Source organism: Epinephelus lanceolatus, chromosome 10 (genome assembly GCF_041903045.1).
Source record: "Epinephelus lanceolatus isolate andai-2023 chromosome 10, ASM4190304v1, whole genome shotgun sequence".
Taxonomy (NCBI): Eukaryota; Metazoa; Chordata; class Actinopteri; order Perciformes; family Serranidae; genus Epinephelus; species Epinephelus lanceolatus.
Window position 1 is genome coordinate 10,053,140 of NC_135743.1, and position 16,244 is coordinate 10,069,383.

At 42.0% G+C, this 16,244-nt stretch overlaps 1 protein-coding gene across 1 annotated transcript; it reads left to right on the plus strand.

Moving 5' to 3' along the window:
- The first annotated feature begins 1,040 nt into the window (after positions 1-1,040).
- On the plus strand, positions 1,041-16,203 carry rab11al (RAB11a, member RAS oncogene family, like). The gene is made up of 5 exons (XM_033641209.2): positions 1,041-1,369; positions 7,199-7,394; positions 8,226-8,419; positions 11,859-11,939; positions 14,308-16,203. The coding sequence occupies exons 1-5, from the start codon at positions 1,330-1,332 to the stop codon at positions 14,445-14,447; spliced, it is 651 nt and encodes a 216-aa protein (XP_033497100.1). The 5' UTR covers positions 1,041-1,329; the 3' UTR covers positions 14,448-16,203.
- The last annotated feature ends 41 nt before the right edge of the window (positions 16,204-16,244 follow it).

Consider the following 16,244-nt stretch of genomic DNA (forward strand, 5'->3'; position numbering starts at 1 on the left):
CTTGTTAGTCATTTTGTGTTTCTCTGTGGTTGTTCTGTGTCTCTTTAAGATACCTGTGTGCCTTTTTGGTTGTTGAGTGTCACTTTGTAGTCATTTAGCCTCTTTTTGGGGTGATTTTTGTGGTCGTTTTATATCTCTTGTTAGTCATTTTGTGTTTCCTTGTGGTTGTTCTGTGTCTCTTTGAGGTAATTTTGTGCTTTTCTGTTTGTTTTCTGTCTCTTTGGGGTAACTGTGTGATTTTTGGTTGTTTTGTGTGTCTTTGAGGTCATTTTGTGTCTTATTAAATAACTTTGTGTCTCTCTGAGGTAACTGTGTGCCTTTTTTGGTCGTTTTGTGTCTCTGAGGTCATTTTGTGTCTTTTTGAGATAACTTTGTACCTTTTTTGGTTGTTTTCTGTCTCTTTGTAGTCATTTTGTGTCTCTTTGACGTGATGTGTCTCTTTGAGATAATTGTGTGCCTTATTTGGTTGTTTTCTGTCTCTTTGTAGTCGTTTTGTGTCTCTGAGGTTGTTATATTTGGGTCTCTAATTATGTTTTACACCACACAGAACTTATACATATGTAGATTTAACATATCTTTCAGCAGCATGTAATCAGATCAAAATCATATTTATAAGGAATCTTAAGTTTTAGTGAATACCATGATGTATCAAGCTGATAAAAACACTGTTATAAATATTTTTTAGTTATTAAATGGATCCCCAAACAGAAAAAGAGGCTTTAAATTATGAGTCTTGTTTTTGGGAGCAGCAGTCTGTGTTATATCACTGTATCTGTACTGGTGGGCTGCAGTGACACGTCTTGCAGTGAGACATTGTGATACCACTGTTTGCCAGCTGAGCTCCGCTGCTGCTGCTGCTGCTGATCAACCTGAGGCTGATATTACCTGTTGAGGCTTGGGGCCCTCATACGTCATCCCAGTTAACGACCAAGAGGCAAATCATGACGGACAGCACAGCGGACCAATCACGTGGAGGCTAGTGACAGGTGTCGATCAGCCATTGACCATTAGGAGCGAGCGAGGGGCGGGACCAAGGAAACTGACGTTACGTCGCAGCCTCGGTAATGGCAAGTGACAGAGGGTGAGGAAGACGAGGCGAAACTTTTTCAGCTGCCAGTTGCTGTTGGTTGTTTTTAAGCGTGATAACAACGGCGGTGTCGCGTTCTTGTATTCTGACAGTAATTTACCGCTGAGTGATTATTAACCGTCGTCCGCGTGAGGCTAATTAAAGTCGTTAACGGCGGTGTGTCGGTCGCGAAGTAGCTGAAATACAACAGAAGTTTGTTCGACTTCGAGTTAAATACGTAGAGACACCGAGGAAGAGGAGCTATGACCAACAGAGAAGACGAGTATGACTATCTTTTTAAAGGTGAGCACCTGTTTGTCTTCTAGCTAGTTAGCTAAACTTCGACAGCCTTCACCTGTGAGCAAGTGTCATTTGATGCCGAGTTGTTGGAGGTGTTGACCTCCTGACAACAAGGCGACATTAGATCTGAGACAAAAGCACCTGCTGCTGCTAGCTGCAACTTTGTCACGAATTACAACACGGTGTTACAGCCGCCCACCGTGTCATTTTAACACACAGGCGGCTCTTTACGTACTCTTATGTATTAAGCAGCATCTGCAGTGGAGTCCTCATCTTGCAGGCCGATGATGCAATCATGTTAGGATGCAGTGTTGGTCAACAAGGGGGTCATAATCTGAGGCGTCAAAACAGCCTCCAAGCAGACTGGCTCAGGGAATAAATGGAGTTTGGTCCAGTAGTTTTGTGCCTGGGGACTTCATGGTGTACTTGCAGGTCTAATCTACATACAGGTCTGAGCACTTGGGGAAAACATCACCTGTTATGTCAATAAAAGCTCACCTGCACCTACAGCAGTTTAACTCTAATAATTAACAGATCTCAGTATGGTCTAACAAACATTGTAACACTCATTCACAAGGACAAAACTGGGACAAAACCTTCCTCTTTTGGGGTTTTAATTTTACCCTTAATTAGGTTGTGAAAATATATTTAAAAAGATCAAAATCTTGACTAATAAACCTTGTAATTATCAGTATAATAATATTATTATGTCAGAGGTAAGGTCTGGCTGAGTTGATGTCTTACAGAGTTGACAAAAACTTATATTTTTATTAATTTCACAGCAGTCATAGTGAGTAGCCTTTATATTTCTCATAGTATTTAAGAGTTTTCTCAGTGTTGATCAAAAATATTCACTTTTAAACCATTATTCTTATTTATTTTTGAATTTGTAGGGCTACAGAGTTGACGTGTTATGTTTGAGACACACCTGAGAGCATCATTATTTAATGAACATATAAAATAAATAGAAAGCTCACCAGTACTTGAGCAGTATTCCTGCTTTTTTAGAAACCAGGAAGTGAGGCAGGAATCCTTGTGATGTAGCTAACCGCTTTTATACCTGATCGAAGTTTTTGTAGAGCTGACAGAAATCTTTGAAAGGCCTACTTTTCACACACACACACACACACACACACACAAATGAAACAAAGATGACCAGCAGTACATTAGAACACCAGTGCAATCTGTATGTACTGTTAGTTTTAATTTTTTTGTAGGCTTTTCACACATTTTTTAATTTTTTTTTTTAAAGCTGTGAATTCAAGTGTGTTGTTAAGTTGTAATTCTATTTATTTATTTTTGGTTTAGGACATGCTTGTCCCAATTCTCAAGAATGGGTGATAACCCCAATTTAAAGCCCAATCCCTCTCTCAGGTTGAGGAGGACAGCAGGGGGAATTTAAAGAAACTTTCTTTTATATGCAGAAACACTCCCACAATGTGTAATCTGATATAAAATGGACTGTAACTGTATAGTGTATATGTGTGGGGGTGGGGGGAGATTGTTCCCATATAGCTGTCTGGTACAAACAATAGTTTATGGTTGTACCTTGTCATAAGCAAAGGGGAAATGGAGCGCTCATGGTCTGTTCAAATATAGAACACTAAACAAGCGTGTGTTGTCAAACTGGAAATACCTGCATGCAGTGTGTGTTTGGGCCACAGAGAAGCTCTGTCCCGGAGCAAAGAGGAGATGAGATTTACTCACTCACTCACTCACTTGTTCACTCTAGAATGAAATGACATGACTCCTTGTGACCAAATAGCAAATTTATCTGAATAATGTGCAGCGGTGCAAGGACACTGATAAGGTATCGGCTGCCTTTCAATCCTTTGCTTAAACCAGGAAAGAGCTAACGTTATTGTAATGGCTGTCCTTTGTTCCTACAACCTCCCTTTTGTCCCTCACTGTAAGATAGCATGAGTCAAGTTGGGTGAGCTGTTGGTGAGTCACCTAAACCTTTCCCTACTGATGGAGACATCAGCAGGAGGAGGTCATCCTGCTGGAGCATACCTCCTTTCTTGTACTGCACATGTTCATTTTTAGTGCCATGTGTTAGCCTCAATACTGGGTGTTTGTTTAGAAACTTTACAGACTGACTGCTTCACTTCTGGTTTAAAAGCACCTTTCATAGCCCAGCAGAGTAAATCATGTTAGAGCCATTAGCTTCTTTCAGTGGAAATATATATGATGCATTTTGATGCAATAAAATCAGCACTAATGAGAAATTAATTATCCTACATTAATAGGAGGTATCTCTTTTAGATAACCAGCCATAGCCTGCATTATACACTGCTTTAATTTCACCTAAATGGAAATAATGAGATTGGACATGTGATGGTGATCTTTTATTCCATGTACAGGGATTCAGGAGATGTAAATATATCAAATAATCTCTCTGAAAAGAAAGATTCTCAGTATAATTTCGTTTCTTTCTTCATTCCCACCTCCAGACAGTCTCAGGCTAGGCTGCATGACTGGGTGCAGTGTTGTACAATATGAAAGAGAGGTGTCATATCATTTTAGCTGAAGAATGCCAACGCAACAATAGGTTGGAGAATGGGTGTGTAATGCAGCCATGATTTTACCTGTGCGATGGCAGAGGACCTAGAAGTGGTTGCATAATGATTTTTGTCCTCCGCCCAAGATCTTTTGTCCCTGACGAAATGGAGAATGACAGTGTTGCCTTTCTAGGCATGTAGGAGAGCCACACCGTTGGTATGTGTGGCCCCTGTGTTTTCATTATTTTAAGGTCTAGCCTTTAGTGAGGACAGGTTTCCGCTTGTGTCTGTTACACCATACTGACAAACTTTAATGTACAGTTTCCCCTTAGAACGAGCTGTGTTGCTTAAATGCAAGTGTGGACACAGTGGTCGGTTCGTTAATGCAGTTTCAACATTCCCTAACAAGTTCCTATTTCATAACAGCAGGGTGGTGAGCTGGTGTGGTTGGTTCCTTTTGACACACTGACTCACCTGACAATTGTGGAAGTAGTTTTCTGACAAACACTCACTCTAATAATGTTTAAATATGTTTTAGGAGAGGATCCAGTAGAAGAGACGCAGCATTAAAGCCTCTGTTTTTATCATCATGATTACACACTAAGCATTAAAGCAGTAGCTCATTTCTACGCTGCACATGTAGTGATTTACTTCTCTCACCCCATGTCAGTAACAACTCCACTGCCATTTTTATCTAAAGCAAAACAAGGCCTCTCTCCAAGTCTAGTCATTGTTTGCAGATTTTATGGATTTTTTTATGCTTTGTTTGGGAAGTGTAAAATAGTAGCTTCTGTCAACCAAAGCAATTTGGAGGAAGTGTTTGGCATCCGGACAAACTTCAGCAGAGTTTTTGGCAGAGACTTGAGTTAGCTCTCAGATTTTTTAGTTAATGTTTAAACATTTAGATTTTTTTTTATTATATATTGCTTTTAAAACAGCAGGATAACTTATTCATACAAATTGATTTGAGCATACTGTATGTGTGGTATAATCAATCCACTAGCTCCCAACCTGGGGGCCTGGACCCCCACTAGGGGTCGCCAACATTTCACAGAGGGTTGCAAGGCCTTCTTGATTTTAAGGGGTGTAAGAAAAGTAAAAACAAAAAATACAGTGGGCCCATATCTCAGCATTTTATTTATTTCTGTGAGGAAATCTAAATGAAATTTTTATTTTTTAAAGTTTAAGAATAAGTAAAAAAAAAATCTGACAGGATAAGGGCACAGTGAAGATCTGAACACAAGCTATGTTCACAGAGCCTTTATCCTGCTACACAGACTTGTCCTGCATTAAAAAAGTACACGGTTAAAACAACCAAAGAGTTACTATAACAATCGTCAAGCATCAGGGAGAAGACAACACGGACATTGCCAAAAAGAACCCAAGTAGGAACCCAAGTAAGACTGTATTAGAGCCCAACCAATATGTGTGTCGGCAGATTTTATCGGCTGATCTTGGCCTCTCACATATATAATGGTATCAGCGTGTATGCTGTCTGATATGCATATGAAAAGTTTTTTTTTTTTTTTTTTTTTTTGCACAACAATTTTTAATTCTTAATTTCCCATTGAAGTTTACTCTTTCAGTGCACTGATGTCATTTTTTACAGTAAAGTTTATTGTAGGGATGTCCTGATCCGATCTCAAAGATCCGTCTTGGGGCTGATCAAGGTATTTTTAACTGATCAGGTTCCGTTATATTGAGCTATGTAGAACCCAAAACATCAGCTGTCACACAGGTGTTTTTACTTTTGTTTACTTTCATGCACAGCAGCGTGGAGTGCAGCCTTCATCAGCTCTCCCAACTCTGTGTGTCTCTCCTCCACATGGCCAGTCTCCTGTGTGTGTAAGAGCTGGGGCTGAGCCCCGCCTGCTGTGAAACACCACAGGTCATAAAAGAAAACGCCTCCAGCAAAAAGCCAATAAAAGTAACATATTAATGTAGTCTAATCCACGCAAAAGATGTTCAGACAATGAAAATAATCACTCAGCTGAATACTGTGCAGTCACCTGGCTCAGACACAGGCTGAATACTCTCTTAAAGGGACAGAGAAGTTCCCTCAAGACATTTTATACTTAGTTATTTTGTAAAAAATGAGTAAGTAAATAACAGGCTGATAATTAAAAAACATTAAGGAGCAGCTTGGATGCAGGGATTTTTTTGTTAATGCATTGCAGAGCTATTCAGTTGTCAAGCAAAGGCTATACATTGGATTGATTTTTAATAACTTTAAAGTAGTTGAAGTGTGCACGTGCAGCTGTTTTATCCAGGAAAATAGAGCTTTCGGTATCGGATCAGGACTCAGTATTGGCAGATACTTGACGAGGACATCCTTAGTTCGTTGCACTGTAAACTAAAAAATGGTGCCTCAATTACATATCTTTGTCTTTGATAACCCTATGTACGAGATGATTGCATTGTAGATACAGACATTTAAATAGATATATAGGTATAGATAGAGAGCGAGATAGATAGAATCAGCTGATATATCAGTTTCAGGATTTTTTAACTCCCTAATATCGACATCAGCCCTAAAAATCCAGTATAGGTTGGGTTCTAGTATGATTGATTGTTATAAAAAGTTCCTAAAAGTAGTAGGAAAACTCATCTCTGACTCATCTCAGTATTCACAGGAAATCGCTTGTTTTATTTAAACTTTTTGCAGCTATTGTGGTCACTATTTGGATTAAATGTGCAGTTTATCAATTATTATTTTTATGTGTTGAATATTATATGAAATATCCGTGTCACTAAGTCAGGGGTTGCAAGTTTACTCAGCTATAGAAAAGGGGTCCCTAAAGGAAAAAGGGAGTCTCAGCTCTCTCCAACGTATCTAACGTATTCACAGTAAAGCACTGTCATGACTGTATTTGACTGGTGAAATCTTCAGTGAATCGCTGAATTCACCTGCGCTCAGACTGCGGGTATTTCCTGAAAAAGAGCAGGTGGTTCTAATATTCAGTATACTCAGTGGGAGTCCCCTGAATTTCTGCTCTACCTCGGCTGGAAGCCACTCATGTGTCATTGGCGAGACAGGCTGTCTGATTACAATGAGAATCAGACTTAATTCAAAAAGGTCAGCCCACACTGTTCAGTGTAACTTCTTTGTGGTTTAATGAACTGTTACACCAAAGATCTACCAGGAATTTACCTTTTACAGCTGCAGCTGTAAAGTACGCTGTGCCGCTGAAACACAATTGTGTATAGGATGTTCTCCGTATGTGTTTTTGGTTCTGGAAAATGAGATTGTGGTCGTGATATTGAAAAAAGTTCAAAACAGTCTGCTGATGATTGTTGTTCCTGTTTCTTTGCCTTTTCTTTTCTCCTGTAGTGGTGCTTATCGGAGATTCAGGTGTAGGGAAGAGTAACCTGCTGTCCCGATTCACCCGAAATGAGTTCAACCTGGAGAGCAAGAGCACCATCGGGGTGGAGTTTGCCACACGTAGCATCCAGGTAGAAGGGAAGACCATCAAGGCTCAGATCTGGGACACAGCTGGACAGGAGAGATACCGAGCTATCACTTCTGCGTGAGTACAGTACATCATTGAAGCCTTTGTGGAAGCACCGCTACACACATGTGCATACACTCGCCTCCACACATAGGCAGAGATACCCACTTCACACAAGTACATGTTCTCTTGAAGGAAATAATGGGATTTTTAATTGGGTCTAGCACGCATGCAGACGCACACAGGTTTGCATTCAAAGGTTGAAACAAGCATGACCTTGATATTGATACAGGCTAAGCACAGGAACTCCAAAGGGCCTCCTTTGCTTCCTCATGCATTGTGCCATTTTTTGTCAAAGCTGTTATTCACAGTCACATGAAGTTTGGCTGCGGATGTAGGTCAAAGGTTATAAACTTCCAATCATCCTCTGTCTATGAATTCAATTTACAATTACATTCCTGAATCAGTTAGATATTCTGAAGTGATTAACACAACAAAAATGCAGCTTTTTTGCCTCAGGACAGGAAGCGTTTTGTTGATTCCTCCTCATTTCTCGATCAAGTCCCTGTCCCAGCATTCGTCACTCTTTTTGAATTCTCTGCGTCGATGTGGCAACCAACCCCCGAGGCATTGGCATGCACTGTATCAATCCCCCACAGGCACTGAGGAAGCAGACAAGCAAGCGCAGCCAGTCTTTAATTAAAACAAGTGATGTCAGTCAGTGTTCACTTGTGTTGTGAGCGTCATCTGCTTCGACTGCACTGTTTTATTTCTTGTGTTTCTCAGCTTCAAACCAGGCCGAGCCCATGTGACACACCTGCAAAAAATCCAGATATCCAACAGGCTGCGACAAGAAAAAGTTGTCCGCTCCAGTGTATGTAATGTTGATCTCTCTCCTCTGTTGTCCAGGTACTACCGTGGAGCAGTCGGCGCTCTCCTGGTTTATGACATTGCCAAGCACCTGACGTATGAAAACGCCGAGCGTTGGCTGAAGGAGCTGCAGGACCACGCAGACAGCAACATAGTCATCATGCTAGTGGGCAACAAAAGTGATCTACGCCACCTAAGAGCAGTGCCAACAGATGAGGCCAGGGCCATGGCAGGTATTGTCACTGTCTGTGTGTGTGTGTGTGTGTGTGTGTGTGTGTGTGTGTGTGTGTGTGTGTGTGTGTGTGTTGCAGCCTGTGAGGTTTTGGACTTGGCCTTAACACATTATCACCAGGTTAGGTCAGGTGATAATGACCATAGATAGACTGCCCCCTATGGGTGGGTACTGGTCATACTTGAACCTATACCAGTACCAGGACCTGGAATTCGATACTTCATGTTCTCTCTCATGACAAAAATCTAATCTTTGAACAAGCTGCAGGGCGATGTAGTGGACTAAAAAGCAATGCTGCTTTTCTTTTGTAACCACATATAGAGCTAATCGTCTGTCTCTGTCCGTCTGCTTGTATGTGTGTGTGTGTGTGTGTGTGTGTGTCTGCTTGTCTAGTAGTGATACAACGCTATTACTAAAATAATATAGAAAAGAAAATAGACCAGATGCCGAAATCAGCATGGCAGATTGGCGTTGTGGCTCACTGGAAAGCTGATGGTAGGTCCGCAGAGCTCCATGGCTGGCTTCCGGGCTCTGGGGCGCTTCCGCCTCCTGTCTGAAGTTGTACCCGTCAGCTCTGTGGAGCTCTGTTGCAGGTCCCAGAGCCCCATGGCTGGCTTTGGGAGCTTCACGGCAAACCTGCCGTTCTCACCAATGCGCTCTCAGGTACAGACATTTGGCACTGAGGGATTTAACAGGAATCGGTATTCTGCTGCTAGGTGCCCTTAAAGTATCAAGTTCAGGGGCGACCTCCAGCTCACCAGGTAGACTCTGCACCCCACATAGGCTTCATCCTTTGCAGCAGACCAGGTTCGATTCTGACCTGTGGCCCTTTGCTGCGTGTCCTCCCCTGTCTCCTCCACCTTTCCTGTCTATCCTCAGGTGTTCTAACAATAAAGACAACCCTCCCCACAAAATAATCTTTAAAAAAAAGTAGTGTTGAATACCAAATGTTTCTGACCGTGAGCTGCTTTAATTAGATCCTTAACTACTTTATAATGTGTTATATGATAAAATTAATGCTTCTGCTTTAGTTTACTTAGTTTGTACAGTCTTGTGTGCTCATTCCCAGCGGGAACACCCATGTTAGAAATGTTTGCACTGTGATACTGTAAGGCATTTTACATAAATATGTCCACCATACGTCCTTGGCTCGTGTTTGAGCACATGTAAGAAAGCACAGCACAAGGTCGAAAGGACCTGATTTAAATTAATGAAACTTCTTTTAATCAGAGCCCTTTGAGAATTTCAAGGCTTTGTTTCAGAGCATTTATTTTTTACAGTCAACCTTTTGACACTCACAGCCTATTGTTTCAGAGCAGTTTGGCCACGTGTTTACTCTTGACCTTGAGTTTATTGGCTTGTGTCTGATTTCGTGTTGCACCTGCTTTGACTGGTAAATGACTCCTGTAGGACGGCCTGTGAGAACGTCAAATACAAGAGTCTTGTTGATGCATATTAGAGTAAAGAAATTCATCTACATCGCTAGATAAATATTGTTTGTACCTTTCTGTGCTTTCTGTTTTTCACTGATTAGTTTCTCTATACCACAAACATCATTTATGATGCCTCATTTACATTAAGACCATGTGATGGACACATACATGCAAAGTTTATGATGATACCATGAGTTAAGGCTCCTCCTCAAAGAGCCCAACAGCGACAGTGAACGAATCTGATGTCTCACTTACGCCACTGTGTGACAGTACTACCTCACCTGTGGTAGTAATAATTTCATTTGTTCATCTCCTTTATTCTTGGAATCAAAATGTACAGAGACAGAAAGAACAAACTGGAAAATGTTTATGATTAATGCAATCTTTGCAGCTTTATTACCATTTATTACGTAATATCACCAAATATCTGCTGGTTGCATCTGCTGTTCTAAACTTACTTTTAAGGGTACCAACTGAATCACGGCTGTACCACTGAATACTGATTTACGCTAAATCCATCAGCGCCATATTTCAGTACCTGAGAGCACATCTAGGTGAGAACAATGGGTTTAGACAGGAGGCGGAAGCGCCCCAAAGCCAAAGAGCCGGCCACAGAGCTCCGCATTGGCCTCCCAGCAAGCCAAAACTATCACTGCAGCACCAATCTGCTGCAGTAGTTTTGGCATCTGTTCTTTTTTCTTTTCTATATTGTTTTAGTAATCGTCTAGCATCACTGCGAAACGAGCAGACACACACGTACACAAACAAGCAGACGGACAGATAGCCGGAGACAGAAGATGAGCTTTATGTGTGATTAGAAAAAAACAGAGGAGCAGAATTGTTTTTTAGTCTCATACGTCCCCCCCTGCAGCTTGTTTAAAAATGACATTTTTGTTATCACAGAGAAAGTTAAGCGCTAAAAAATATACTGTTGGGTTCAACTGTGAAAGGTGGGCGACCCTAATCTTCACACATAGGAAATGTCTCTCAGTTCCATGTCATACATACACTTGGGTGATGTTTGATGTTGGTCGGATTGAGTCAGCATAAAGAGCATGTTTTTTTAAATAGGAGTTTGTCCTTCACTGTTTGTTCTAGGTCTTTTTCATTAGAGGCATTTTGACATTTCGCAGTAGGAAAAGCACAGGTTGATTGATAAAAATGAATGATGGCTGAATTCCATTTTGCTGCTTTGGTTTCAGGGTCACGGCCAACTGTCGCACTGTCACATTGATGTACTGTCGCCTGATATCAGGCAGATTAGACAACTCGTTACACTCTGTTTCCATCTTCAATCTGACATTGTGTCCTGACTGATTTTTGTCGGGGAGGGAAACTTAATTTTCTCTAACCAATCACTAGAGACCATCGTATCAGCCTGAATCTAACCGCATTATAAGTCCACACTCGTGTAGCCATGCCAACATACCCGTTCTGTGCAGGGTTTTAAGAGTGGAGTGGAGAGAAGTTAAAACTAACTACGATTTGTGGCAGAAATGGAGAAGATATGACAATTTAGAACAGCCTTGATAGCAGCGTCTATCTTGTCTGTAGCACTCGCCATTGATACAACTCCTCATTGGTCTTGCCTGGGTCAGTGGTCTGTACCCAGGCAAGATGTACTAGGACAACAAAGTCAGCGTTAATTGGCAACAGCTGCACTTTTCCTACTATTAGATGTTTATATGTCTGCTGTAAAAAAAAAAAAAAGGAATATTTTATAGAGTGAACAGTTAATTCAGCTGTCACACAACCCATTGGATTTTCTATAATTATAAAGCATTTCACAGTCAGCAATCAAACAGGAAGGGGCTGAAATTACTACATCTCTGTGGAGAAACCTGGAGTGAGCAAATTATGCAGAAGAAATCAGTCGCTGAATCAGTGCAGTGTTAATGCCAGTACTGTACATCAATACAATCCACCTCAGCTCTGTGTAGATATGAAACTTAAAAATAATGCAGGCCTATGACATATTGTGGCGTTATGTGCATGTGTGTGTTACAGAGAAGAACGGCTTGTCTTTCCTGGAGACATCAGCGTTAGACTCATCTAATGTGGAGCTGGCTTTCCAGACTATTCTCACAGGTGAGTTTTGTGTTTATCTCGTGCCGTTTTTTAGTGTTCGTATCAAATTATAGAATGAAAGTGCATTTGATCCTGAAGGGCACCGATGTCTAAAGCTCCCAAGTCATCTAATGATAATGCTGTATATATACTGGGTATTGATTTGTCTGAAAGTGTTACATTTCCGTCCAGACGGTGATGGTTTACATAACACTGATCGTCTGCCACTAGATGGCAGCAAAATCCATCTTATCTGTTCTCAGTGCTCATCACTGATGTGCAGTCTGTGCCGACAACTCCACCTTAGTCGTTTCAAAAATATGACTAATTGGCACCATGAAACATCGCTCAGCCAGTCAGTCTTGGTGAGAGCTGCTATAAAGACGGCCAATCACCAGCAAACCACCATGCTCTTTGTTTATGGTCACAAATCCATTTTGACCCACTGTACCAGATGCATCTGTGGAAGACAGAAATTCTGATACTGGTTCACAGTTTTTTTTTTCTCAAGTAAATGTGCCCAGGAGGCATATAGCAACACTAACGAGTGCATCTGATGTTGGAGCTTTGGTAACATGGAGGCAAAAAAAGCAATTGTTGTGACTGAGTCAACCCCTGGAGTGCTTAAAGGGGTAATCCAACAGTGAGTGGTGCTTCCACTTCAATTGCTCCAGGGGCTATCAGTCTGCAAGTATGCGCCACTTACTGCTTGTATTCTGCTTCTGCACCGTGTTCAATTCCCAGACGCCTCTGCTTGAGCCATTTGAGACACTCTGCCCACACCACAGCTTTATCAGTAATTTCTAATTCATAAAAACTTCAAACCAACAGGCCTCATTGAGCTAACGTAGCTAATGAGCTCGTTAAGGGAGGAGAAGAGAGGAAGTTAGCTGTGCATTAGCGGGCCAGTAAGAGCTGAACTTTAGACCCAGTGGAGCAGAGATGATGTCGCGTGTAGATATCAGCAGCAGACAGATCGTGGGTCAGAGAGGGTCATCCTGGTGGGTTATACAGGCGCAGCAGCTGGTGCTGTGTGGGATCTGTAGCATAGACTTTATAAAAACAATGGACGTAGCCACTGTAACGTCACCTATTGATTTGTGGACTGCTGTTTCGAAGTGTCAAGTTTTACATTTTGGCTGTCACCATCTTGGATTTTCAAGCTGGAAGTGACCATATTTAGATAAGAGCGTGGAGCTGTGGAGGAGCGAGGGATGGATTTAACTTGTAGACTGTCATCTCTAAACGTATATGCCCTTAATTCTGCACAACTTATAGCCTTAAAGATTTAATGTGTAGGATTTAGGGGGATATATTGGCAGAAATAGAAGATTAAAAGAATAAAAATCTGTTTCCTTTAGTGTATAATCACCTGAATTACCTGGTTGCAATCTGCAATCCTCACTGCTAGATGCCACGTAATCCCTCTAAATTTTACACATTGCTCCTTTGATAAAATGTAAATGGGTGCGTTATATAAAAATTCACCCCCCTCCCACACAGTTGTCATGAATGGGAAAATTAGCCATAGAGAGACATTTTGTTGTACCAGCCTGTAAACATGTTTATATCTGCTGTAAAGTTGGGCATTTTAACATGGGGGGATTGACTGGAGTCAGCCTCAAGTGGCCATTAGAGGAAGTGCAGTTTTTGGCACTTCGATGTCGGCTTCATCTGTCATCCCTGGAGACTGCCGCGTGGTCAGTAGTAGGGCGTCACAGTTTGACCCCCTGACGCGTCATGTTCCAGTCAGCCAGGAGTCTTGTTTTTCTTTGAACCGTCTTGCTTCATCTGCAGTTTTTATTTCAGGACTGTTGTGCTTCACATCTGGCTGTAGTTTAGAGTTAAAGCGGCAGTATGCAACAGTAAGTCAGAGAGGTGTCTGCACTCCTGCTCTCCTCTCTCAAGTTGATCAGCTGACCACTACGATGGCATCTAAGCCAAAGTTTAGGTAAACCACAATCAGAAATGTGTTCAAGTATTGAAGAAGCAAATTTGTATGTCAGTTGAAAAACACTTAAGTTGAGCTGTGTGTTTCAGCAGCTCTTGTCTGCTAATTATTGTGTCTGCTCACCAGCATGCGCATGTAGGGTCACAGACGCAAGACCAACAATGTCTAATGTTTGATTTTGCATTGCAAATTCAATGTAAACTGTATTGCATATTGTAGCATTGGGGAATGCCTAAATGAGACTTGGTACTGCCACATGACACAACGATGCCAGTTTAGGATGGAAAGAATCCTTTGCTGCTGCCAGGAGTCTGGATAGAACAGTTGTTGTTCAGTTTTGCCATGCTGTTTGTCCTTATCACAATATGTCCCACTGTTGGCTGGATTTATAGGCATCTACACATAACTCATTCCCTTTCACCCTTCTCTCCATCACAGCCATCTACAACATCGTGTCACAGAGGCAGATCTCAGGGCGAAGCGACTCAGACTTCTCACCAGCCTCCAACGTAGTGCCCATCACGGTTGAGCCCACCCAAAACTCAGCCAGTAAGGGTGTCTGCTGCCAGACCAACTGAGACCTTACCACTGACCTCCTCCTTCACCTCCAGGCAATTGGAGAAACAGCCAGATAGACAAACAGAGACAGACAGATGGACAGGGAGAAAAGAGAGACAGGTAGAGATAACCATTTCACACAAGGACACTTATACTGGGGTTGATTTGTCTGTTGTCTGGTTAAGAAATCTGAATACAGTATGAAGAGGGGGACCACTGAAGGAGGGATAGTAAAGACATTCAGACAGGGGGGGTGTGTGGTGTGGTGTGGTGTGGTGTGGTGTGGGAGGATTACTATCAATGGAAAGAAAACGGGCGAGATGCACCGTACCCAGTGCATTAAGCTTTTGAAAGAGGTACATGATCAGAACTGATTCACAATCTAATGAAAAATTTAACACATTACGAGGTCCCTTTTGTATCTCATCACGATTTCCGTCTTTGAAAACTGTCCTCCCTTTTTTGAAAGCTCTATTTTACAAGCCAGTAAATGCTTTCTCTCAGTTTCCCACCACCAGGATATTGGGCAATAAAAATCCACATCCAAAAAGACTGAACTGCAACCCCTCTGTCACCACCCTCATTCCCATTCTCCCCTAAATGTATAATATTTAGAAAATAATGTCCCTCGCGGTATTTATTAAACACTAGATTAAGGTCTTGTTTGGCCAAAGGGTTTGCAATTTAACACTATTTGGTTTAGATTCTCCACGCTGATCGCTTTGCAGCAAAAAGGGAGCGCTCTTGCTTTTTTTGATGCTTTTGCCCACAATCATATCTCTGTGTGAAGAAGTTTGTGAGGGCAACTACCCCTCACTAATGGGGGAATAAGGGCTTCAAGTCATTTTTCCTAAATGCACATGCCGGAATTTGGTCAAAGTCGGCTGGTTCAAGTTGTGTTCCACCAGGCCACTCAGAGCAATAACATCCCTCCCTACCAGTGACATGTAATTTCTTTTTGATTGCTTTTGATCTTTGTTTGGAAGGCTTTCCTGCTCCGCGCACACTTTGTACTCTGCAGATGAGTCATGCTCTTGCAAGCTTTGCACAGCATTAACTCTAAATGAGACGGGATAGCTGGATCACTGGTGAATGGGTTAACTGCCTCACAAGTCGGTGGGATAGCAGCATTGGCTCTGCTCATGACTGTCTCACCCCTGCCCTGAACCTTTGGGTGTAGCGGGAGAGATTAGGGAATCGGTTTAAATGCATGGACAACCCTGTGCTGCTGCTTCTGCTGCCTGCTTGCTGGGATGGATAGATAGATAATGTTTCAGGGGATGAGGTAGTGAGGGCACTCAGCCCTGCCCTGCTCCTGTGGTCTCTGATGTACCCGAGATGGCTTGTTTTACTGTAAGTGAAATCCTCCACTGCCTGCTACCTACTCCTCTCTGTCTCTCTCTACACTGTATGTAACTGGAACAGGACTCTGCCTTCTGGGATCTCCCTGAGGTCTGCCCTCGCTCTCACTTGCCTGTATTTCCTGTGGAGGGGGCGGGGGTTGTATTCAGGAGCCAGGATTGGGTTTGTTGGTATCTAATAGTTTAATAGATGAGGAAAAGGAGAAAGGATGGTAGTGTTAGGTGGGGCTTAATTAAATCCAAAGGTTATGCACACAGATGGTGTTTATCCTGGTTATGTGTTTCCACATCAACACTGACTTCTGTTGACTTCACAGGTCTTAAACTGGGTGGTGTAGGTTAGGGCTTTTTAAACATTTATTCTAATATGTGTATATTTGGACTGCATATGTATAAATAAATCTCATTTGTTATAGCCTGCCTCCTCTCATGTGTCTTTAAGATGAACAATTAAAG